This window comes from Pieris brassicae, chromosome 1, assembly GCF_905147105.1.
Source record: "Pieris brassicae chromosome 1, ilPieBrab1.1, whole genome shotgun sequence".
NCBI classification, from domain to species: Eukaryota; Metazoa; Arthropoda; class Insecta; order Lepidoptera; family Pieridae; genus Pieris; species Pieris brassicae.
In genome coordinates this window covers 18,441,253-18,465,043 of record NC_059665.1, presented here as the reverse complement: position 1 = coordinate 18,465,043, position 23,791 = coordinate 18,441,253, and the positions used below count along the sequence as shown (strand labels likewise).

Here is a 23,791-nt window from a genome sequence, read left to right as displayed (position 1 = left end):
AACAGATAATTATAATACCTAAATAGATTATTTTACAATTTATACATGTTTAATGTAAAATTAGTAAACATTTAATGCTCGAAAGTCGCAACGCTTATATACTCTGGTAAAATATAGATTAGGTTACAGATGTATAATATATTAGGCTGCGAAAAAATATTCCTTTAAAGGTTTTTTCGGCACGAAAAAGATAAATGTCCGATTCATAGATAATATATTGATCATGCATTTGAGCATGTATTTATAGTAGGGGAGCCCAAGAGGGGATTTTGGGATTTATTACAGCGTGGCAGATTAATATACAGAGGAATACCTTGTACCCTGTGAAGTACCTCCACCAAATATCAGTCCCATATATATGGCCGCCCGTCAAAGATAAAGGATCAGATTCGAAAAAAAAAATAATCATTAGATATTCTCGAGCGCGTCATATTAAAGTAGGGTGAGTTAATTACATGCTAAAAAGTTTACATGGTAACCACCATATAAACTTTTTAGCATGTAATTAGGTGGTTTCAAGAACATAAGACTTAAACCCAACAATCTCGGGGGCAGCTACTACTTTGGGGAGAGGCACTAAATACAAGTACCTAGGCACATGGGTGACGGCATAGGAGTCATCCTTCAACAAAATAAGAATGGTACTCTGCAACAAAGACATCAATTTACACCTCCGAATTAGGATGCTTCTAAGTTACATCTGGCCGGTTATAATGTATGGTTTGGAAGCTTGGGCTCATTAGGAACTACGCGTTACGTAGTAATGTTTTTAATCAATAAACGCAGTTAACAGAACAACGAAGGTGTTTTAGCGACGTTTCGGTACCTTACGCCATATATTGTGACACGGGGGTGTAAAAAATTGCGTAACGTAATACTTGAACGCTCCCTTTATCCTGGACGTCCGTGTTAAAAGGTCGTGTTGTCCACGTATACTTGTCTATGATGCACTGCATTTGAATTTGTTTTGTTTTTTTACTTTTGATGTGGGGTGTCAGTATGAATTATATTTTCGCATATACAAGTAAACACAATGTTTTCAAGTACGTTTTGTTTAATTGCTATAGTCCACCCTATCCATCCGATGATCAAATTCATCTGCAGGTATTCATCCGTACACTTCTGAACACCCTCCATGGTAAATGCGTTAGAAGATGTAGAGTGACCCCACATCTCTACGCAATGCCTAGGGATTAAGCCACTCGGAGAGGGATTGGTCGTCGACGATTTGAACCGCTCTCCGTAACTTCTTCTGTCTGGCTAACTTAGGCATTTAAATCTTTGATAATCCTATCGCTTGCTCTACTTTTACTACCTTAGTTTAAGTATATATTATGTAATTAAGACATTTTATGCGACGACTTTCATGAAAAAGGGTTGCCATCTGTTAAAAAAATAGGCTTTTATTTACACATTTACCAAGAATATACATGTAGCCGCTGTAGAATATCGCCTATATTATAATAATACACAACTTCATCCGTCCACTACACGTTAACATGTCTGTCTTGGTACTTATATATAAGGTATTACTAATTACAAATGTATATAGTTTTGTAGGGAAGGGAAGCGCCAGTATATTATATATCTGTGCTCAGCATAGTTGACACATGACAGTCAACACTATAAAGAACATAACACAGGCTGAAGAATTGGAGCTTGTAATTTGTATTGCTTTGCTTAGCTATGAGAGCTTACTCATTAAATAATTTAAAGTGTAAGAAGTCAAGACTGAGGAAAATATTTTTAAGTAAACAATAGTGTTATATATCATACTTAAACATTTATATTTTGTAACACATGCTGTGCATGCTTTAAGAAAATAAAAGAACTAGGTAAAATTAAGGCATTATATTATGTTACCATCGACTGGCTATTTCAAAGGCATTAACTGTCCATTTTTTGATACCGGCCTGTGTGAACGACCCTACTGTCACTTTCGACATGTTAAAAGAGAACAAAACGGCGATGGAATTGAAAGTGGAGAGATACTACAAAAGTTGGTTTCAGCAGCAGTACAGAAGGTATTACGTCAGAATGAGGCCACAGGCTTGCCTTCAACTTCACAGGATAACGTAGCTTACGTTAATGGATCCAATTCTACACAGACTGGACCAGTACAGGTGAAGGCGACCTATAGTCCTACGCCTATAGCTGAATTAAATAAAATTCACACTGAATCGGAAGTGGAAGATGTTGTTGATAAAAAAAGACGACATGTACCAGTGCCATATACTCCGCGAAAGCCTGCTTCACTTCAAATTAAAAGGCCTGTTGATACCAATGGATCTAAGTTATATGTGGCTCCTATTGTACAATATACTCCTGGCGCTGAAAGTACTCAAGTGGATCCCTACACTCCTAAAGGTTCCATAGAATCCAGTGAAAAATATTTGCCTGGAGCAGATGCTAAAATTCAGGAATATTTGCCAAATGATTCTCAGGAGACACAAGTATCTAATAAACATAATTATACACCATCTGATAAATATACCACTAAAAATAAAATAATAGAATATAAACCAGCAATTGTAACAAAAAAATGTGATGTACATGCTGTAAAGTATCAACCTACACCAAAGTCCCTAGTTCCATGCTTTTCAAGTGATGAAGAAGAACCAGAACCAAAAAAACGCAAAATATCTAGTGATTTAAATGGTTTTGATGATTTAGGACCTGAATTTGATATTCTAGATCAAATACTTGATGAAGAAAATAAAACTGATGTTTTAAAAACTAAAGATAAAAAGGATTCATGTACAGAAAATGTCACTATAATTAATAAAAATGATAAAAGTAACTCTAAGAAAGGGGATAATTCAACGTCTAACACGAAAGGTGCCAAGCAAAACGATAAACTGAAGAAAAGTACAAAAGATTCAAACCATAGGTCAAGCCATAAGAGCTCTCATAATAATAAAGAAAAAGAAGAAAAATCCTACACTAAATCACAGTCCTCTAGTTCTAGATTGTCAAAGTCAAAACCCTCAGAAAATAAAGTGTCTGAGAAACATACAAAATCTTTATCTTCACGACAATCAAAAAGTAGTTCATCAAGAGACAAAGTAAAAGAGTCAAAGACACACAAAGAATCCAAGAGTTCCAGAAAAAGCCACAATAAACACTATAAGTCTCATAAAAAATCAAAAGAAAAAGAAAGAAAAGTAGGAAAAAGAGATGGTTCAGCTTCTTTTAGTCCAGATAACAAAAGCTTTGATGCTATTGAAACACTAGAAAATGAAGTATTATCAGATTCAGATGAAGAAACAATTGCAGAAGAATGTAAAAGAATTTTTGAAGAATATGTACCACAACTTAAAACAAAAGCTGTTGATGAAAGTTTATGTAAACAAGAAGTTTCCGATGAAGGGGAATCATATATACCTACTAAGAAAAGGATATCTAGAACAATTGACAAAAATATCAAAATTGTTTCGAAACCATCAATCAAACCAGATTTCAAGACAAATGCTGCTCAAACTATGGCAGAAAGATTGTCAAAAATAAGAATGTTTCATGCATCTAAAGCAGAAAAAGAAGAAGAGAAAGATGTTAATTTGACTAAAGCTTCTAAGCCAGAAATCAAGGCTATCTCATCTCCCACAATCTCTAAAGTGCGAATTGCCCATGTACCTTATGCATCAACTTTAGTAACTGCTAAGAAATCAATTGCACCTCCTATAAATAAACCCATAGTTAAAGCTTCAACTAGTTTTACATCAATACAAACAGTGAGAAAAGGTGAACAAAGGGTTGCACATGTTCCTAATGAAAAGTTCATTGACAGACCAGGAGTTTTAGAGCCATTAGGGTCTAAAATCCCTGCAAATATTAGATCTACCTATTTAAATTTAATGATTGACCAATGTCTGAATATTTATTTGTCTGCTGTAGATGCATATGCAAGAGCACAACATGAGGAGTTAACAACAAGTAAAAAATGTAGTACAGTACCTATTTATAAAAATTCTGCCGTCCTAGCTATAAGTAGATTAAAAAAAGAGTTACAAGAATCTAATGGTGTAAAAAAATCTGGTAATGATTGTGTAGCTTTACAAAAAGTTCCAAGTTCTAAAAATAATACAAACTCCTTGGGATCATGGAGCATTGAGAGTCGAAGTAAAAAGATCTATGACAATATTGAACAATATACTGGAGCTAAATTTTATAGTAACATAAAGAAATGGATACTTACAGAAGAACAATTGCAATTAAATGGTTTTCCTAGAACTCATAGTAGTGGTGATAAGGGAAGGGCAATAATTTATGGACAAAACAAACAGAAACCTCCCAAAGGGTCTATAAGAACTTGCTGTAGATGCAAAAAAGAATATACAATAAATAAGAAAGGATTTCCAATTATTAAAGAAGAATGTATATACCATCCAAACAATAAGTACAGAGTTCGTGGTGAGGTAAAGTACCAGTGCTGTAGTCAAGATGGTTCATCAGATGGATGTTGTGTGGCAGAAAGCCATGTATATGAATATGTTGATTTTGATAATTTAAAAGGTTTTGTAAAGACTTTTCCCCCTCAAAGAGAAATGGAAAATTATGGCATATATTCATTAGACTGTGAAATGTGCTATACAACATACGGACTTGACTTAACAAGAGTAACAGTAATAAATACAGAATGTAAAGTAATTTATGAAACATTGGTTAAACCATTACACCCAATAATAGATTATAACACTCGGTATTCTGGTATAACGGAACAGCACATGTCACAAGTAAACACAACATTGCTAGAAGTTCAAGCCACTTTACTTTCCATGTTTAACAGCAAAACTATATTAATAGGACATAGTTTGGAATCAGATTTTAAAGCACTAAAATTAATTCATGATACAGTTATAGATACAAGCGTTCTATATCCTCATAAAATGGGACCTCCATTTAAAAGGGCACTAAGAAACCTTTCATCTGAATATTTAAAAAAAATTATACAGAATTCTGTTGATGGTCATGACAGTGCAGAAGATGCAACCGTTTGTATGGAACTTCTGCATTATAAATTAAAGGAAGATCTTAAAACTAGATGATAATACAAATTTTCATTCATAATGCATAATTGTTTATTGATTCTTTATTTAACATGTGCATTACTGATGGTTTCAATATTTTCTTACCATTTGTCAAATTGGTGAAGAAATGATTATAAATTAAATACTGATTTGTTATAAAGTGAATTGTATTTTTACTTGTTTTAACATTTTAATTTAAGCATATTATAGATGTTTAAATGTAACATATGCAATTATTCTAATATTTAAAATACTGCATATTTATTGAAGCAACACATGATTGTGGGTAACAATAAGGTTAATTTTCTATTAAATACTTTTATACACATTTTGTGGTATTCAATAATTGAAATAGTTGATTGATCCTATCTGGATCTTGTTAATGCCCATCTATATTATTTTTAACTATGACTGGACAATCTTGTGACATGGTATTGTGGTCACATTTAAAAAGAATTTTTTTTACTATACCTAATATAATATATGTTTTGTATATTATGCAACTGTAGGTCCCTGTCCCTTTGCAGATAAAATGTCTAGTTTTTGATTTTTTTTAGTTTACTAAAAAAGCTATACCGAAACAACTTTATGCTATAAATACAAAAATGCCGAAATTAATGCAAGTGTGGCTCAAGGGAACTGCTAGTTGCTACAATTTTTATATATATGTTCATAGTCACTAACAAATTTTTATGTTTAGGACATTACCATATCAGTGCTTAACAATTTTATAAAAATGTAATACAACCCGAAATAATAGATTCCTTGAAAATTGCATATACAGCAACATTTTAAAAAGAAAATTGAATGTAAGTTGTTGAAGTTACCAATATTACAGATTACTTTGTCCTAATACTCAAAAACTTTGATTTATACCCCTCAAGTAATTGAAAAGGTAACTATTCACTATCCTTTACTTTAATGTTATTAAAAATATTTTATTTGACTAATAATAATAAAATGCAATAATAAATAGTAAGACTGTATTTAGTAAATGTAAACAATATAAAACACTTGTACTCAGCTCAGTAAACATAGAAAAAAAATCAACTTGAGAAATTGTATAATTACATTTATTGCGATCCAACAACAATTTTTTATAATTAACAGAAGTGATCAAATAATATTATTTTTAATGTTAATTAGTATGAAATATTAACTTATTCTATTATAATTTGAATGTTATAGGTGATTACAATTAATCTAGCACAACAGATACATTGAAAAATTATAAACTTACTGCAATCACAATTTAAAAAATTAATGTTTCTCTATCACTCACTTTGTAGATGTAGTTTTTGCTATACTATTGTGGTTACATATTTTTATAAGTGTTAATTTCTATGATACTACCATAAGAATAAATTTAAGAGCAAAATATGGTGCTAATATTTCATCACTACTACATTAAAAATTTAACGGGTAGGTAGTTTTTTATTGAAAATTCATAATAATTTACCCACCAAGGCTTAGATGGCAGCAATAGTACATTTAGTAATGGTAATTATTATTTTTCACACTTGTTCCATGTATAACAGTGTCAGCCCATATTTTGTAGAGCAATTTATTATTTATAATGGGTGGCCAAGCTCCCATTTAGGCCTGGTTAATCAATAAAAGACTGTTCTACACATGCTTTCACCCGCTTTTCATACTCTCGACGGTTCTCTTTATAAAGCTGAGCAGCCATTGAATTTGCTGGAGAGTTAGGGTTTGGGTCACTTAGTAATGACTGTAAAATAATATACAATGTTAAGTAAGTTATGCTAATAATAATTTTAACAATCTATATTTTATACAATATAAGATATGTTCATATTACCTGAATAGAAGTTAAAATTGCAGATACATCATAAGTAGGACTCCATCTGTTCTGCAATATGTCTAAACATATACCACCATCTGCATAGACATTAGGGTGAAACATCTTAGATACAAAACGAACAGTTGGGGGCTTGTTTGGGTATTCTTCAGTAAATTCAATAGTGAGCTTAAATGTTCCATCTTCAAATGGAGTGTCATGAGGCCCAAAGATCACAGCATTCCAGATCATTATATTATTGTCTGTGGGTGCACCTGACACTCCTGTTGGTGGATCTTCCTGAAGGCTGAAAATTAGTAACTTAAATTAGATTAATTATTAAACCATAATTTGTTCAATTACCAAAATATTGATTAAATTAGCTTTTGGTTTTCAAAAGTAGGTCACAGATCTTTGTTTAGAAGTTACTAGTAATAATTAATAATTTATGAAATTTCTTTTTGTCTAACATTCATCATAACACGTAGCTGTTAATGCATAACGCGTGACGCACCACTCCGCTTTTAGCATAAGTCTTAGGTGCAAAAATAAAGCAAATTCAACAAAATCGATCGTTCAATGCAAAATAATATAGGACAAGTATAAAAATCACTGCAACAGGTGCGTAATTTGATGATCCACTAAACAATACGTAGATATAAAATATTATTGAATTATTATTAAGTATTAAAAAAATATAGTACAAACCGTTTAAAATCTCTCATTAGCCGTCGTCTGGCAGGAGTTGACATTTTCAATTTACACAATAAGTTATCACAATAAGTTGGCCCAAGGCAGAATTATTCAATAATGGATTGTATATAACTTTTAATGATCACTCCATGAAATAAAATAAATACTTGCGCTGCCCACTGCCCTTGTTATTTGCACAGATTTTTTCGTCACCTTTTAAGAAAAGGTTGTCAAAATGACCATGAATATTCAGCAAAAACTGAGAAATAGGCTTACCATAGATAACTAATTATAACAGAGTAAAAATTAGAAAAAAATCTATATTATGACGTAATTGTAGACATTTTTGGCTGATGATGATGGAGACAACTTATATTAAATGTCAGACACAAACTAAAGCATAGAAACCACCCGAAAATAGCAACTAAAGAATTATGTTGTTCCTTTATTTTATAAGCCATTAAAAAATACTAATACTCGTCATGTTTAATTTATGTAAGTTTTCTTACAGTTCTTCATAGTTAAAACCCTTAACATATTTTTTCGATTAAAATAAGCGTAACCGCTGTTTTTTTAATACAATCATTATTAATCACTTTGCAACCTTAATAAGCATGAATTTAATGTTGACTGTTGTGAAATGTCTTAAAAAAGTTCACAACACAATATAGAAGCTGCATGGATAAAGCTATATTTTAATGTTTGACAAAATATGTTTTAAAATATAGATATTATAGGGAACAATATCCTGGTATAGTTTCCTGAAAGAACATTTTTATGTATTGGTTTTTGATAGGGTGGACTAGCGGCTATAGTAATTACTTAAAACGCAAATAATGCTTAAAAACATTGTGTTCAAATTCAAATGCAGTGCATCATAGACAAGTATAAGTGGACAGCATCACGACCTTCCAACACCTTTTCCCGATGTTCACTCATGTTGCCGAGACATGTTTTTATACATACATCAATCTTGTACAGAGCCTTTTAAACTTTACTTTTGAATATTTTGTTGACGTTTGTGACGTCATCTCTAGTGGGGTTTTCGACCTTTCTGCTAGATTGACCGTTTGTGCGATATCTGGTGTGGTACAGTAAACTTCACACTACTTCCCTATTGGGATATTCCTTCTCCTGGGCAGTTTTGATTTCGAATCGCTACTTGCGGGCGTGTTACAAGGTTTGACAGTATTTTGTGTCCTTTGGCTTCTGACTTGTCAACTATTACCCAAATGATATTTTTCTGTAATAATTCCATTTCAGATTGTATCGTCTTCTCCAAATTTCATCTGTTGGTGCCAGTTACAGCTTCTTTGTATGTGAGTAAAGAACAGTCATTGTCGTCATTATTTTCTGACGTAACCATGGTCACGCAGCGAATTAACTCGTAATCTTTGGTCCATGCTGGTGGTCTCACGTCTCTTTGTGATCTTCCACTTGAGGGAGATGGTTCATCAACAGGATCTTGACTAGAACTGGAATAAAGGGACTTAGGTTCCTGAAAAGTTCAGTTCTCATTAATTTTGTTTGTTTTTTCTGGAATTTCAATTTTTTTCTGTTTCAGGTTTTGGAGTAAGATCTTCGCGTTTCTCAGCAGGAGTACCGCCAAAATGCATCTTTTCGATTACTTTACATCTCTGTTGATAAAAACATCCGCATATATTCCGCATATCCCAAGAATCCATCATCTCCTTCTGTGGCTTTGGCTGAATTTTCCTCTTCGGTTTTTGTTCATAACAAATGCTCTATTTTCGAATACGTGTAGGTGATTTTCTGATGGTGTTCGTTGTACCCATTTCTCATATGGGGAATTGCTTTTGAGAGCTCTTGCTGGGCTTCTATTTATCCAATAGTTTGCAGTGTTTACTACTTCTGCCCAAAATTTTGCAAGGCATCTAGCATTAGATATCTGGCTTTATCGATCAGCGACCGATTTTTTCTTTCACTCATGGCATTTTGCTGTAGGGTATAAGGTGCAGAAAGTCTTCGGCTTATACCGTTATCTTTGAGGAATTTGTCAAACGCTTTAGACCTATATTCGCCTCCATTATCAGATTGTAGATTTTAAATGTTCTTCTTATGAAACAGTTCAACGTAGTTTTTGTATTCCTTGAATTTATCGATTACTTCGCTCTTTTCTTTTAAGAAATATCACAGCAGTATCTGGTATAATCGTCAATAAATGTTACGAAATACTTTGAACCGGCCATTGCTTCATAACTCAAATGGGCCACAAACGTCACTGTGAATTATCTGGAGCACTTTGGTAGAGATCATTTGTCCTTGGCTTTGGAATGATAGAGTGGAAAATTTTTCTTTTGATACAAGTCTCACAGGTACCCAAAGTTTTTTCTTTAAAGTCGAGTCCTCGCATCATTTTATTTTTAACCATTTCTTTTGGGTCTCTTTCATTGACGTGACCTAATTTCTTGTGCCATTTCATAATTTCGCTTTCATCACTAGGCGTGAAGTTTGCTGTCTCTTCCGGTTTATCAAATTCAAGATAGTATAATCCATTTCTTCTGTTAGAGTTTAATACGGTTTTTCCGCCTTTTGTGACACTGGCTTGTTCCTTTTCAAATAGAACCTTATAGCTATGATCTGTAATTTTGCTTGCAGAAAGTAGATTATTCGACAAATCAGGTATAAGCAGCGGCACGTAAGTCTAGCGCTGGCCGATACGTGGAGGGGATTGCTGCGCATGTGTACTGTCGCGCACGCAATACATTATATGCCACTTTGATTAATGATTACCTAAATAACGATATTAAGCTGAACGAAATGTGAAGGATAGCTGCTGCGCATGTTTACTGTCACGCATGTAAGTAATATTACCTATCTATAAGACAGTAAAAAAGTGTCTGTACATAGAACGTATTTCCAAAAAAGACCTAAGATATTTTAACAAGTTTATGGGACGTAGAAAAACAAAAACATTATCTTTTAATTTGTAATCTTTAATTAATCTGAATCAGAGAACGGTATCACGCCTTCTCGCGACAAGGCCTTTTGCTTACTGAGGGCTCGGGCTCAGGACTGCTTCGTTCGTCGGCACTAGCGTCATCTTCATTGCTATCCTCGGAACTATCTCCATCGACATGAATAATGAATTTTTCTGTTACCAAATCCACGACATGATCACTCTTTGCATATGACTCTTTTATATCCTTCACCTTTTTACACAACTTTTGCCAATCCCATGTACCCATTAGTAAAACCTTTTCTTGTATTAGGTCTATACATTTACTGACACTCCATTTTATATTTTTGCTGCCTACATATTGTTTAATATCCGACCATGCCATTTCAATCGGATTTAGGTCGGGGTGGTATGGTGTAGGTGGTAGCCTCAGTACCTGATGACCTCGTTCAGCTAGGATTCGATCAATCGAAAATGTTTCAAATTTATAAAGATAAAGATCAACAAAGGTTGATCTTTATTAAATTGTATAACTGAGGTTTCAAATGTGTTTCCTCGTACTGCATACCTTTTTCAGTGAGCCAGGCCTGCATGTCAGCTTTTTTAGAATTAGAGGTTGGTGCGCGATCCCACTGCATATTATGATAGGACGCGTTGTCGACTACCACGACGGAACTGGGTTGTAGGTTGGGCATTAATTGGCTTCGGAGCCATATTTCGTAGTTTTCAAAATTCATATTGTCGTGGTAGCCGCCTGATTTGGTACCAGCTTTAAAAGTCAGCAACGCATTAGGTATAAACCCAGTATCAGACCCTGCGTGGACAATGACAACTCGCTGTCCTTTCGAAATAGGTTTCTTGAGCCCCTTAGTAGTACCATCGGTCCAGGCTTTTGAAGAACAGTGTGATGAATCTACGTAAGATTCGTCTGTATAAACATTAGGCTTTCCCTCTTGGCGATATTGCTTTATTTTCCTTAAATATTCGATACGTTGCCAACGTATATTAGAAGTCTCAAATTTACAATGTTGCTGTCCGAATGACTGAACAAAGTATTTGTAGCTTCGTCAATCTCACTTTGGATTTGTTTTAAAGAATCAATTAATTCGTTAGATTCCCTTTTTAAAAAATAATTCACGTCATAAACCATTTTCCTGGCTTGTCTTTTCAAAACAGTATTTGTTCTAGGCTTTAAAGTCACAAACAAACTTAAAAACAAATAACAAACAACAAAACACTAACAAATAACAACAGCAACAATAATATTAATGACGCGACTGTAGACGGGATGTGCGCGGGGCGTCGTATCGGTGCGGGGGACGGAATGCGACTGGAGAGCCAATCGACGCTACGCGCGCCCGCTCTTCATTCCGCTAGCCCCCCTCAGGTACCTTATTTTTTACTTCTGCGCAATAACGGTCAGCGCTAGAGTTTCGTGCCGCTACTTGTACATATAATGTGTCAGAAAGACCAATTCTATAGCGTCGATCCTTTGTATAAAGTTCGGCTTTTCCTTTCCTTCAGTTTTCTTTAACTTCGGTCGTATGCTTTTCTGAAGCTAGTTTTAAATCGAGTAGTGACACACATAAGTCATACAACATTTAAAGCCTAATAGCCACGTCTTTTTGCAAGGGTTGCATGCTTTAGTTCTTGTATTTCCAGTATCTATTTTCTCTGGTCTATGATAGCAACTTCCTTATTTCCTTCTATATTTATGATTTATAATACTCTTGTTAATAAGTCTTTGATTCAATATAAATATATCGTACTTCTAGTCTGTGGTTTAATAGCTATAATTAACCGTTGCCAGGCTAAAAAATCTTTTAAATAGAACTATGAATTGTGCTAATTTTTATAAACAATAATCAGTTCAGATCAGATTAAATTTATAAATTATAGGTTTGCTATTGTTATTCGGTTAATTGTAATAGGTAAATGTTATTTTACGCCTGAAAATATGAATGAGCACAGTAAGAAGACATTAACTTTCAATAAATCAACTGTATGTTTTCTCCTCATTTTTATGTTTACTGTACTATGTATATATTTTATTATTAGTACTCAACATTACTCTTACTGTTGTAGTTATTTAGTTTAAAGGCCGAACTTCTTAAAAAGCAGGAAGAGGTTTTAGAAAAGAAGAATTTACCAAAGCACAGGTTGGAAAACTATAAACCTGTAAAAGTTTTAGATAAAAATAAACATGAGTCTAACAATACTCAGACTTTAAAGAGTAAACTGAAGGCTATTGATACTGATGAATTAGAAGCACAAAGAAAATCAAAGTAAGTTGCAATTTAATCAGATGTAATTCAATAATATGTATTGTAGACAATTATGATTATTGTCAATGTTTTTATTCTAGTCAATATAAACAGTATTACAGGTACGTTTTGAAGGCCCTGTAATGCTTTCAAAACATACATGTAATATTTTTTTAATTCTTGAATGCTCCCTTAGAGTGGACAAGAAAAACTCCCCAGAAATTCCCCACCACTCATTTTAAGCTGCCGGAATGCAAGATGGCTTATTATATATTACGGTAACATATTAGCATTTGTCACAATTAAGATAATTTATTTCCTTTCAGGTGTGCACTAGAGAAAAAAGCTGAACTTTATGAACATTTGGCTAATAATGCTGGGCATTCTGAATTGGCAGGACGATTCCTTGTGGATTTTAAAGAGAAGAAACAGCAAGGAATTACAATGCCAGATGTTGAGCTGACTGAAGTTCAATTAGTTGAAAAGGAGGAAAAAGAAGATGGTGACTGGTAAATTAATGTTTTTAATAATAAATATTCAAGAAAAGTTATATGTTTGTAACATAAATGTGGAACTTTTGATTAGCAACTAGTCCATGCATGGAGGTTCAGCCACCAAGTTATAAAACAAGCTTCTTATCATGATTTTTGTTTCCAGGATTGAATTTACTGACTGTTTAGGAAGAACTAGAAAATGTCTGAAATCAGACTTAGATTTTTACAAGAAACGTGATAAAGAACTGATGAAAAGAATGCCTGGATTTGAAGAGGATGAAAGTGATATGGTAAAAGCTTATACCTTTATTGTTATGCTATAGTAATTTATTTAATCAGAAAACTGAATAAGTAATAAAACCCTACTAGCACTGTTTTCTCTGAGCCTGCAATATATAAGAAACTAGACTAGATCAATTATACTGATCCAGTTTTTATAAATATGTAAATCTTTGTTTGGATTTTTCTGTCTTTTGTCTAGAACAAAAAATATCTCAATCATAAGAAATGTTTTTGTTTGACTGCCACAAAAAGTCCAGTCATACATATGGTAACCTGATCTCTAAGGCAGTTTTATGTAAGGGAACTGTCACATTTTATTCATTTATACATCTGGATTTGTTTCATAGTACCTACTTACACAACTAGACAACCATACCATTTATAACCAGAATCCCATAGCAAGATTTAAAAAATCTGTATAAATTGTGTCAACTAATAATTGTAACAGGCAATTATTTCACCTGTGAATTTAAAATGTACTTAAGTCATTTAGACACAATTTGAAATATTAGCTTAGAGGATTTGGAGGCACTTTTGATTTACATGCCCATATCAAGTATATGCACATACAAGTAGACAACCTTAAGAGTAAGTAAATAAATAAATGTTTTACTACTCACAGACTGAAAAAAAAGCTGAGCATCCATTCCTGGTGCAGAAGACCAAAGATTACCTTCAATCTCTAAGGCAGAAATGGGAGGAGAAAGAGAAAGAATTACTGGCTAAGGACCAAGATATTCATTATCAGGATATCCTCTTTGATGGTGGGAACATTAATTAGTTTTTCATGAGACTCATAAATTTAACTTTGCTTTTATTAAATTGGTTTGTTCACTCTGATCATGCTTCCTCTAGGATAATATTTCAAATGAATAAATCTGAATTATATTTATTTTCATAAAGTAAATATTTCCTTTTATTTTTATGAAAATGTAAGTAAAATAAAAAAATATATATTTATTTCTTAAACCTTTCAGAGGCAAGAATGCATGGTGTTGGATACTATGCATTCAGTACAGATGAGACTGAACGAAAAAAGCAAATAGAGCAACTGATGAAGGAAAGAGAGGAGACCATCAAGGCCCAAAAGCAAGCTGAAGAGTTGAGGAAGAAAAGAGACGAGTTAGTTGCTGCTAGGGTTGCAGCAGCTAAGGCGAGGCAAAGAATGAGATTAGGACTTCCACCCGAAGACCCTGAAGGTGAGATTTAAGAGTCTACAGTCATTTGAATGTTAATTTATTATCCACTGAAGGACATTAGCTTACGCGTTGTCACGTGACTCATACAAATTCGTTTGGAGTTGACAGGCGTGACCTAAAACTGACTTTGTCGCAAGCCCTAGTATTTCTTATTGAGTAATTAGGCAGGGCTATGGCAGGGCTATTCAGATTTCCGCAAGCTTTTATATTCTAGAAAATTTAAGTTTATGCTTAAAAACGATTTATTAGGAAAATATAATTGTTGTGGTTAAAAATATAATTGTTGTAGTTAAAAATATAATTGTAAGGTTTGAATTACTTAAAACTTAAAAGCTATTAACGGTGTAATTGAAACCGAAAGTCGCTATTTACAGATTCAGTTTGTAAAAAAAATATAAAATGAGTTATTGGAACATTGGAAGCAAGGCGAATTTTAGTGAAATAATGGATTTTAAGAAGACACATAGATAGCTTTCCCAAATACTGTATTTTGGGTAGTCTTGCTGGTCTTAATCCATTTACATTAAGGCTTCGTGCTACGTTCCGTCAAAACAGAATTACCATCAAGTCAAATTGTCCAAATTTGATGTTCTTGTTTTGTAAAATGAGTTAAAATTACTAAAGTCAACATCAAAATTACGATCACTTATGAGTACAAGTTGAGTCAATATAGAGAATAAGATCACATATTTTGATTAATATGTCCTATGATTATAATTCATAACTTTGGTATTGCAGATAAACAGAACGAATTTAGAAAATGTCTAATTGAATTCTTAAACGAAAAGAAAACTGAAGCAGATAATAAAGCGAATGAAGAAGAAAAAAGATTAAAAGAAGAACGTGAGAAAGAAAGACAAAAAGAACGAGCCGCCTATATCCGCGAATGGGACTTGGGTAAAGAAGGCGTAGATGATAAAGTTACGAAATTCAGAGTAATGACACAAGAAGAATATGTTGAAAAGCAGAGAGCTAAGCGTATTAATGAATTTGCTCCACTTGAAGCGTCAACATCTCGTAAATCTAAATTTTCATTTGACACTCAAGGAAGTAAAGTAAATACACAAATCAATATGAAAGAAAGTGATTCAACTAAAAAGAAGACTTGGGCAGATGTTCGACAAGAAGTCAGACCACTTACTCCTCCTCCTCTACATGAGATTAACGATTTAAATCAAAAAGGTCTATATTTTTCATCAAAGAAATCCGAAAATTCAGTAAAATATAAGAATTTTGTCAAAAGTGGGGACCCAATTCCCATACAGAATGAATTGAGTGATGAGGAAGATAATGTTAGAAGACATGATAAACGTCATAATGAATATCACTCTGAGATAGCGCCGCCACCAACATACGACTATTACGGCCCTGAGCCTAAAATCTCGAAACATCAAAAACCTTTTGAATCCGATATTAGAGAATCATTTGCCCAAGGTACCAAAAGTCTAGAAACTAAGTCAACTGGTATACATTTACCTAAACATTATGACTTCACATTTGATTAATTGCAAATTAATAAATAAAACAAATATATTTTTAGTTAGTTTTATTCTCACAAATACATAAGCAAAAACATGAATCTGGTATCTCCCTAGTCTAATATCACAACACGATGCTTTTTAGAATTGATAGAAGGTGAGATCATTATTCACTATAAAAGCTTTAAACTCAAAAAGGTGTCTACAACTTAGCACATAGTAAAAATATCAATGAATAAATATTAAAGTAAACACCGCTAGCCGAGTTTTCACGCGGCGTGGGTTGCTCTGTACCTAACGGAGCCTCCGTTGTTGTGACATCATCGTCGCTAACTGTACTTTCAACCTCTTCATTTTCACTAGGAGTATCAGAATGTTCGCTCTGCAATGCTTCGGCTGTTGGCAACTTTTCACCAGTTTTAAACAGATTTTCTGCATGTTTCTCCTTACTTTCGGATATTTTTACAATTGTGGATTCTATAGTATTAGGTGTAGTTACAACTACGAAAATATTCTGTTTACTTTGTTCTTCTGCGGTGTACTCTTCACTCGTGCCAGTTATATTAATAGCTTGTCCATTTTCCTGATGAGTGACTCTAGATGTACTAAATGTTGGTATAAATTTATCGCTGTCATTTTCGTTCACCCCGGGCTCTGTAATTGTTTTGTTTACATTATCGGGATCGACCATCGCAGCGTTCTTGTCTTCAGTTTGTACAGATCGTACTAAAGGTTCCTTTATACTCTTTTTTGTTCTTCTTTTAAGAGCCTTTTCAGTTGTAGCGATAAGTTGGGCGAAAGAAGATTCCTCTCGATCTGAGTTTTGTCCATTGCAGAGATTTCCTTTGCATGGGCATGTCATTTTCCATGTTCTCGTGGTATTACAGAAATCTAAATAGCACTCATCTTGATAGATTTTGACGCAGTATCTGGATTCAACGTAAGCTGGAAAATTTAGGGTTTGGAAAGTTAGTACACCGGAAAATATCAATATTGATAAAAAATTATCAGGTAAAACAAAAAGTTTTAATATATATAATTATTATATATATATATATATATAATAATTATATGATGATTATGTTTATTTGCTTAATTCTACAGAAGTAGATGTGTTACATATATAGTAACAACGGTGACTAAATTAAGTCTTACGCGGTGCAGTGGCGACGATGGCACAATGCGGGAAGCCTGCATCGCACATTGTCACGTGAGCTTTGGGAGCGTCACAAGGTGGCGCTCTTCGACTGCGGTGGACCTGTTCCGCTAGAGGGCCGCACCAGTAGCATTCATTCTCCGCAGCAACACCTACAAAAAAATACATTTTAGTATTTGGTGCACGTAGCTAATAATAATCGACATCAATTGATGTCCTAACATTTATCGTGAAAGAGTAAAAAATACTTTTCATTTTCATTTTATAGCTTTCAAAATTCAGTTAATCATGCACAGAAGTGCATTCTTCAACTAAAAAAAACCTGTAAAGCCATTAGAGCTAAAATTAACACATTAAATTTTTCGAATACTGATGTAGTTAAGAATGCTTAAAAATCTATAAAAATAATCTAAACTATTAAATGAAGCGGACCTAGAAGGTTTTTTATTCAGTTGTAACAAATAATTATTCTTCCTACGATCAACACTCTTTATGGCCTCGAGAACTAATACTACTCTGCTAGCGCAGCGACCCAGAGTCTAGATAAATATATTTGTATTAAAGGACCCCAAGTTTTATAAAGCTCTGCGAGGGCTTTTACCCTGAGATTCAGAGTCGACGCCGAGAATGATTTCCTTCTGGCCATTTGATATGCCCCATCTTATAGGATTTTAACATAAGCAAGACACTTAGCCCTCAGTCTCTACACTGAATATGAGGGTGGAATTCTCTTTCATATAGTTCTGATGACTACTAAAGTCTTAGTTGGTTTCAAGTAAATGTATCATACCTAGTCCAGCTATAATTTCTGTAACAAATGAAAATGCTTTTATTTTTAATGAAGTAATGTAATATTATTTTATTATTAATATTATTAATTTATACCTAAGTACATATTTATTAAAGTCTCAGCAAAAAATAAAAACAAATATTATATTCGAAATAGCCACCACCATGGCTTTTATACAGGCTTTTTATCTGTTTGGATTTACGCACTTTTTCCAAATTTTGTCACCGCTTGCTCCAAAGATTTTTTAAGAAACTCAATGTCGCCGTGTCTTTTAGAGCAGGCCATGTCCTCTAAAACTGACGATAATTTGAAGTCTAAAGGTTTGCTCTTATAAAGTCCGGAACGTTGGTTTCAAGCCAGGCTTGGATAGTTCGTGCCATGTGACCAGATGCAGAATCCTGCTAGAAAGTCCACGATATATTTTTAAAAAGTGTACTGCTGAGAGAGGTTTCACAACATGATCCAAGACTGTATCATGACACTTTGGCTAAAGTTTTTACTTCTTTTTCACAAAAAAGTGTAGTTGTGACTACTAGATAAGACACACCCCATCAAACCATCACTGACGCAGGATGAACCTACCTTTCCGACCACTTGAGCAGCGTGTTTAGAATTGGAGCGTACACTTTATAATTTTGCTTATTGTAGTGTTCTTCAATCGAGAAAATTTAATCATCGGTAAAAAGGGTATTTCTTTGCTTTCAGATGCGTATCGTGACAGAAGGCTTTGATCGATCCACTCTCTTTAACTGTAAAGATTGATTTAGGGCATGTACTGTATATCGACGATAAGCACCGAGCTTCAGGTCTTGTTTTAGAATACGCGTCAGAGTCCTAGCGGGAATCTTCATTTCTCGCGATAAGGGTTGTTTTTATTAATGTATTTCAAGATTACTCAACACTTAAGTCGTGTAAATATTTTATTGAGCGTGTAGCTACAAATAGCAAACTAAAAGCAATTTACGAGTCTTAAAATTCTCTGTCTTTGTTAGGCATGGCACAGAAAAGTATTTGTTATTTCAAATAGCTGAAGTGGTTTTGTAACGCTTTTATACTTCCGTAACGAAGTCAAGTAATTATCTGATATCTCTATATATCAAAACAAATCTTTATTAAATTTAATGGTCAGTATGTTGAAAAATATACTTTCTTATCATTTTATTGTACGCATAACCACAATTGATTTCCAGAGCTATTTGATCCTTCTTTTATGTTACAAACAACGTATCGATCGCTGGTTTGACAAATCAAATACACCTGTTAGTTGTCTTGGGAAAACAACAGATTGTTTCATGGCCTCATAAGAAATACGAAGTTTACATTACTAGAAATATTTTTTCAATAAACATGTAAACAATGAAGTGCGATGCGATTTCGATATATATCAAAAATTAAAAAAAAGATTCAATTTTTAGGATACTTACAAAAAAATGCTTTAATAATCAAACGTTATATAACTGGAACAACAGATTTTTATTAAAGGTATACTTTTATTATAATTATTATTTATTCGAAACAAAGTTGCAACATTCAAGACCAGTGTAATGAATTTAAATTTATATAAATGCGTGGGTTTCGAGGAAAAATAAATATGATAATAAAAGAAAAAATATAGCATCAATTTTTAAATAACATATTTATATATTTACGAAACAATAAAAACTATTGTAGACTTTACCATCAATTTAAGTCAGCAAACATTAATCAAATTTCAATAAAATACAAAACCTCGAAAATAAAATTGCTAAACAAACAACGTTATAACGTTGCCAAAGCTTTGTTTTAGAATTGAAGTATTCGTATGGAACAAAATAGAAACGAAAATATTTTATCTGCAAAAGTTCTACAGCCAACGATTATTTATTTATTTCTCGAATACTCACCACTTAACAAAATGAACGCGGCAACGCTCAGCAAAATTCTTGATGTTGAAAACTTTCTTTCCGCCATCTGCCGCCAAGAAACATGAAAAATAGATAACAATACCACTTTACCAATTCAAACTAACATTTTAAAATAAAATACCTTATATTCAATAAGTTTTATCCTTAGGCTACATCAAAAACCTTAAAAACCAAAGATCGTGAAAATTCGTGCGCGCGTTCCGACTCTACGCGCTAACTGCAAGGTTCGTAGCGCGTAGCTGTGACGTGGACATTGTCTACGGTGACACTTTATTCTGAGTCAACACGACGACTATTAAATGTAAAAACAGGGTGATCATTTATTTATGGTACAACTTAATTTTTATCGATACTACTAAGAAGCTTTTTTTTCTATAAATATTAGTTGTTAACAGTTGTATTAATATATGGAAGTATTATATGTATAGTAGTGTACACATACTACTTAATTTCTTGTTTATTTGTAAAGGTAAGTGGACTAGTTTAACCAAAACTGTATGAAATATATTACGACAAATTAATCTTCTTAATTTGGTAAATAGATCTGTCGACGTGAACGCTTACTAGAGCTACATTTTTAGTAATACAATTACTATTACATTTTAAAATTGAGTAAGTTGAGTAATCTTTACTCAAATTTATAGTTTTGGAGATTTAATTCAGTAGTTAAAAAATATTAAACAAAAACCTATTCAAAAGTTTTGATTAAATTCATATCCATTTTAACTTTAAAAGGTCTGTAGGCAAACTGGAAGTAATTGGATTTTGGGTTAGATGAGCAGCTGAATTCTTGTTTGTATTAGGTATTTGCGTAGATACTGTGGTCGTGTGGCAGGCATTGTGAACGATGTAGGTCATCTGTGCATCGCCGTGTGAGCCTGCAATGCAGTGTCTGCACTACAATCACTAATAATAGCCCAGATAAAAAACACCAGTGACATTGACATTCCTGTTATAGTTCACCGCCGTAATGTATATAGTATTTACATATGATTCATATTACCCATTTTATTTTATCGTTATGATAATATCTGTACATTACAAATAATTACAATGCTTTGGATGTTAGTCATAAACTACTTTAGGAAGCTTGATCAAAACTTGATTATATATCTTTCCATCGCTCTCTTTGTTCCAATGTCATAACCATGGTCATTTTGTAGGTTTTGTAAACGCAACAAACAAGAAAAAAAATATGCAGCGAATAGGCTTGTTAAAGAGAATTGATAAAGAAATTGCCATGTTAGGTATCGACCTTTTGTCGGTTGAATACAAAGGTAAGAAAAAAACACAACAATTTTATCAATTGAAATTCCTTCATGTACTAGTGACGAAGAAAAATTAAATACGAAAAGCGGTGGGTTCGTAAAATTGGTGCAAAATATGTACGGTCTACGGTGCTCTTGGAAATTTATGCAGAGCAGGGGTAAGGTGGTCTTTCGTCTTCATTAAGGGGCTTCTTGCTAGTGTTGTGGAATCAAGTTAATGACACTATTTGTATAAATTTGCTATTGAATCCTCTTAATATCTAACGATCTATATTGTTACGAAGACGGGTCGACTGCATGTTTCTAGATTTTTCCACTAGTTAGAGAACTTTTCAGCAGGCTGTAATATGATTTCTGACCGTTTCAGGAGAGGGTCAATCACATATTAGAAAATTGTAATATCCATAATGTTACCCTAGTTTTCAGGAAGCTGAAACCTTTTTTCAGTCGGTTTCAGAACATGTGTAGTCGAGTGGTGCAGTTTTCAGGAGACCCGTTTTCAGGCGTTTTCAGGCCTAGTTATACCCCTTTGATGAAGGAATATTCTAGACCGAACTTTCTAGGTGTGAGACAAGGACGAAATGATACGAGAGAGAGAGAGAGAAGATCAGAACTTTCTCGAAACTAGACGAGCACTCTAGAACGCCGTACGACAAGGACGGAGTAACGTGCGAAAGAGACAAAGAGTGCGAACGTTCTAGAATTGTGCAATCGCTACTCAGTAGCAAGCCCGCCTAGAAAGTTCTCGAATATTGTTTAGAATTATTCCCAGGGATATATAAGCGAGCCGAAACGCGACTAGTCACTTAGTTTTGAATGCGATTACACGAGAGAAACACCGAAGCGATAAAGTGCGAATAAAGTGAATATAAGTGATAAAGTACTGTGTGAAGTGTGCATAAGTGAAGTATTTAGTGACTATGTTTTTGTGTGTTATTAGTGAATCTCTGCAATTAATTTTGTGCCCATAAATTCCTCATTGATTTTTCAAGAAATAAACCCTTGAAGAAATCTACGGCATTTTCTATCCGATCCCCTAGCTCGTAACATTTTGGTGTCAGAAGTGGGATAGAAACATGCCAATTACTCCAAGGGAGAATCAAGAGGAGTCTGTGGCAGAGTCTCCAGCTGCGGAGGGAGTGCAGACAAGGGCGCAATCAGCACGCGACGCCGCCCGGCGACAAAGTTTCGATGCAAACCGCGGGATGGGTGAAAGTAACGATGGCAACATCCTCCTTGCTCTGCAGCAAATGATGGAAGACCAGGCACGCCGTCAGGAAGAACAGGCACGCCGTCAAGAAGAACAGACACGCCAAATGATTGAAGAACAGACACGCCGGCAAGAAGAACAGGCACGCCGTCAAGAAGAACAGGCACGCCGTCAAGAAGAACAGGCACGCCGTCAAGAAGAACAGGCACGCCGTCAAGAAGAACATACACGCCAAGTGATGGAAGAACAGGCTCAGACACGTCGCATGATAGAGGAGCAGGCACGACGTCAAGAGGAGCAGGCTCATCAGATGATGGAGGAACAGGCTCGCCGTATCGGAGAAAAACTTTGTGACCTGAAAGTACAGGTAGATAAAAAAATCGAGAATTTGGAATCTGATATGGATTGTAAGCTATCCAAGCAGGATAAACGTATCCTTGGAATAGAAAATGAAATCCAATGCCTGAAGACCACTGGTGTTGTCACGACTGTTGCACCACCTGGATATCTGAAAGTGCCTCCCTTTGATGGTACATCTTCTTGGGGCGCGTACAAGCTGCAGTTTGAGACTGTAGCAGAGTCAAACGGGTGGACTGACGATCAAGCTGTTACCGCCCTTATTCTGGGACTGCGAGACGAAGCCCTCTCCATATTAGATACCAAGAAAGGTAAGGTGACGTTGAAGCAACTGCTAGATGCCCTGGAATCACGGTATGGAGACGCACATTTAGAGCACGTTTATAGGGCGCAATTGAAGGATAGAATACAACAGACAAATGAAAGTTTGCAAAAATGGGGACTTGAAATAGAGAAGCTGGTAAGGAAGGCCTACGCATCCTCACCAGATGTTGCAGACAAGATGTTGGTTCAAGCTTTTGTCGACGGTATTCGAGACCGTGAAATTCGAATGGCTGTGAACCTTGGTCACCATAAGGACCTTAAGGTTGCTCTTGCCCATGCGTTGGAGGTGGAAGCATTTTGCAAGGATCATCGACCTAACCGCATCAGGGCTGTCACGGAAAAACCAAGTTCCCAACGTGGACCCACCTGTTACCTCTGTGGGGAAATAGGACATATGAGGTTTTCATGCCCTAAAAAAGATCTCAGAGGCGAAATAAAGACTAGACGTGGGGAACCGGAAGCAGCGGGTGTGACTGCCGCTGAACAGCGGCAGGGAAACGAGTAGAAGCCAGGACCACGGGGCGGGTGCTGGCCGGTTCTGTAAGGAAGGCCCCAAAAGTTATGATCACTCAAACTCAGGATGGGAATACCATTGTTATCGACGGAGAAGTAAACGGATGTAGG

General features: G+C 34.5%; 4 protein-coding genes across 4 annotated transcripts; 2 read left to right on the top strand and 2 right to left on the bottom strand.

The window, feature by feature from the left end:
- The first annotated feature begins 1,624 nt into the window (after positions 1 to 1,624).
- Positions 1,625 to 5,355, top strand: LOC123710145 (RNA exonuclease 1 homolog). The gene has a single exon (XM_045661877.1). It carries the CDS (start codon positions 1,857 to 1,859, stop codon positions 5,043 to 5,045), a length of 3,189 nt encoding a protein of 1,062 aa, XP_045517833.1. The 5' UTR covers positions 1,625 to 1,856; the 3' UTR covers positions 5,046 to 5,355.
- Positions 5,356 to 6,091: 736 nt separating this feature from the next.
- LOC123715092 (ubiquitin-conjugating enzyme E2-17 kDa) lies at positions 6,092 to 7,776 on the bottom strand. Its single transcript, XM_045669918.1, has 3 exons — positions 7,537 to 7,776; positions 6,850 to 7,135; positions 6,092 to 6,759 (listed from the first exon to the last, which is right to left on the bottom strand). The coding sequence occupies exons 1-3, from the start codon at positions 7,578 to 7,580 to the stop codon at positions 6,634 to 6,636; spliced, it is 456 nt and encodes a 151-aa protein (XP_045525874.1). The 5' UTR covers positions 7,581 to 7,776; the 3' UTR covers positions 6,092 to 6,633.
- Positions 7,777 to 12,275: 4,499 nt separating this feature from the next.
- LOC123713005 (coiled-coil domain-containing protein 174) lies at positions 12,276 to 16,213 on the top strand. Its single transcript, XM_045666462.1, has 7 exons — positions 12,276 to 12,443; positions 12,527 to 12,726; positions 13,032 to 13,214; positions 13,363 to 13,489; positions 14,104 to 14,245; positions 14,459 to 14,680; positions 15,419 to 16,213. The coding sequence occupies exons 1-7, from the start codon at positions 12,399 to 12,401 to the stop codon at positions 16,183 to 16,185; spliced, it is 1,686 nt and encodes a 561-aa protein (XP_045522418.1). The 5' UTR covers positions 12,276 to 12,398; the 3' UTR covers positions 16,186 to 16,213.
- A 4-nt stretch (positions 16,214 to 16,217) lies between these two features.
- LOC123713011 lies at positions 16,218 to 20,261 on the bottom strand. Its single transcript, XM_045666478.1, has 4 exons — positions 20,130 to 20,261; positions 19,988 to 20,054; positions 17,314 to 17,466; positions 16,218 to 17,103 (listed from the first exon to the last, which is right to left on the bottom strand). Exons 2-4 carry the CDS (start codon positions 20,052 to 20,054, stop codon positions 16,361 to 16,363), a joined length of 963 nt encoding a protein of 320 aa, XP_045522434.1. The 5' UTR covers positions 20,130 to 20,261; the 3' UTR covers positions 16,218 to 16,360.
- Between the last annotated feature and the right edge of the window lie 3,530 nt (positions 20,262 to 23,791).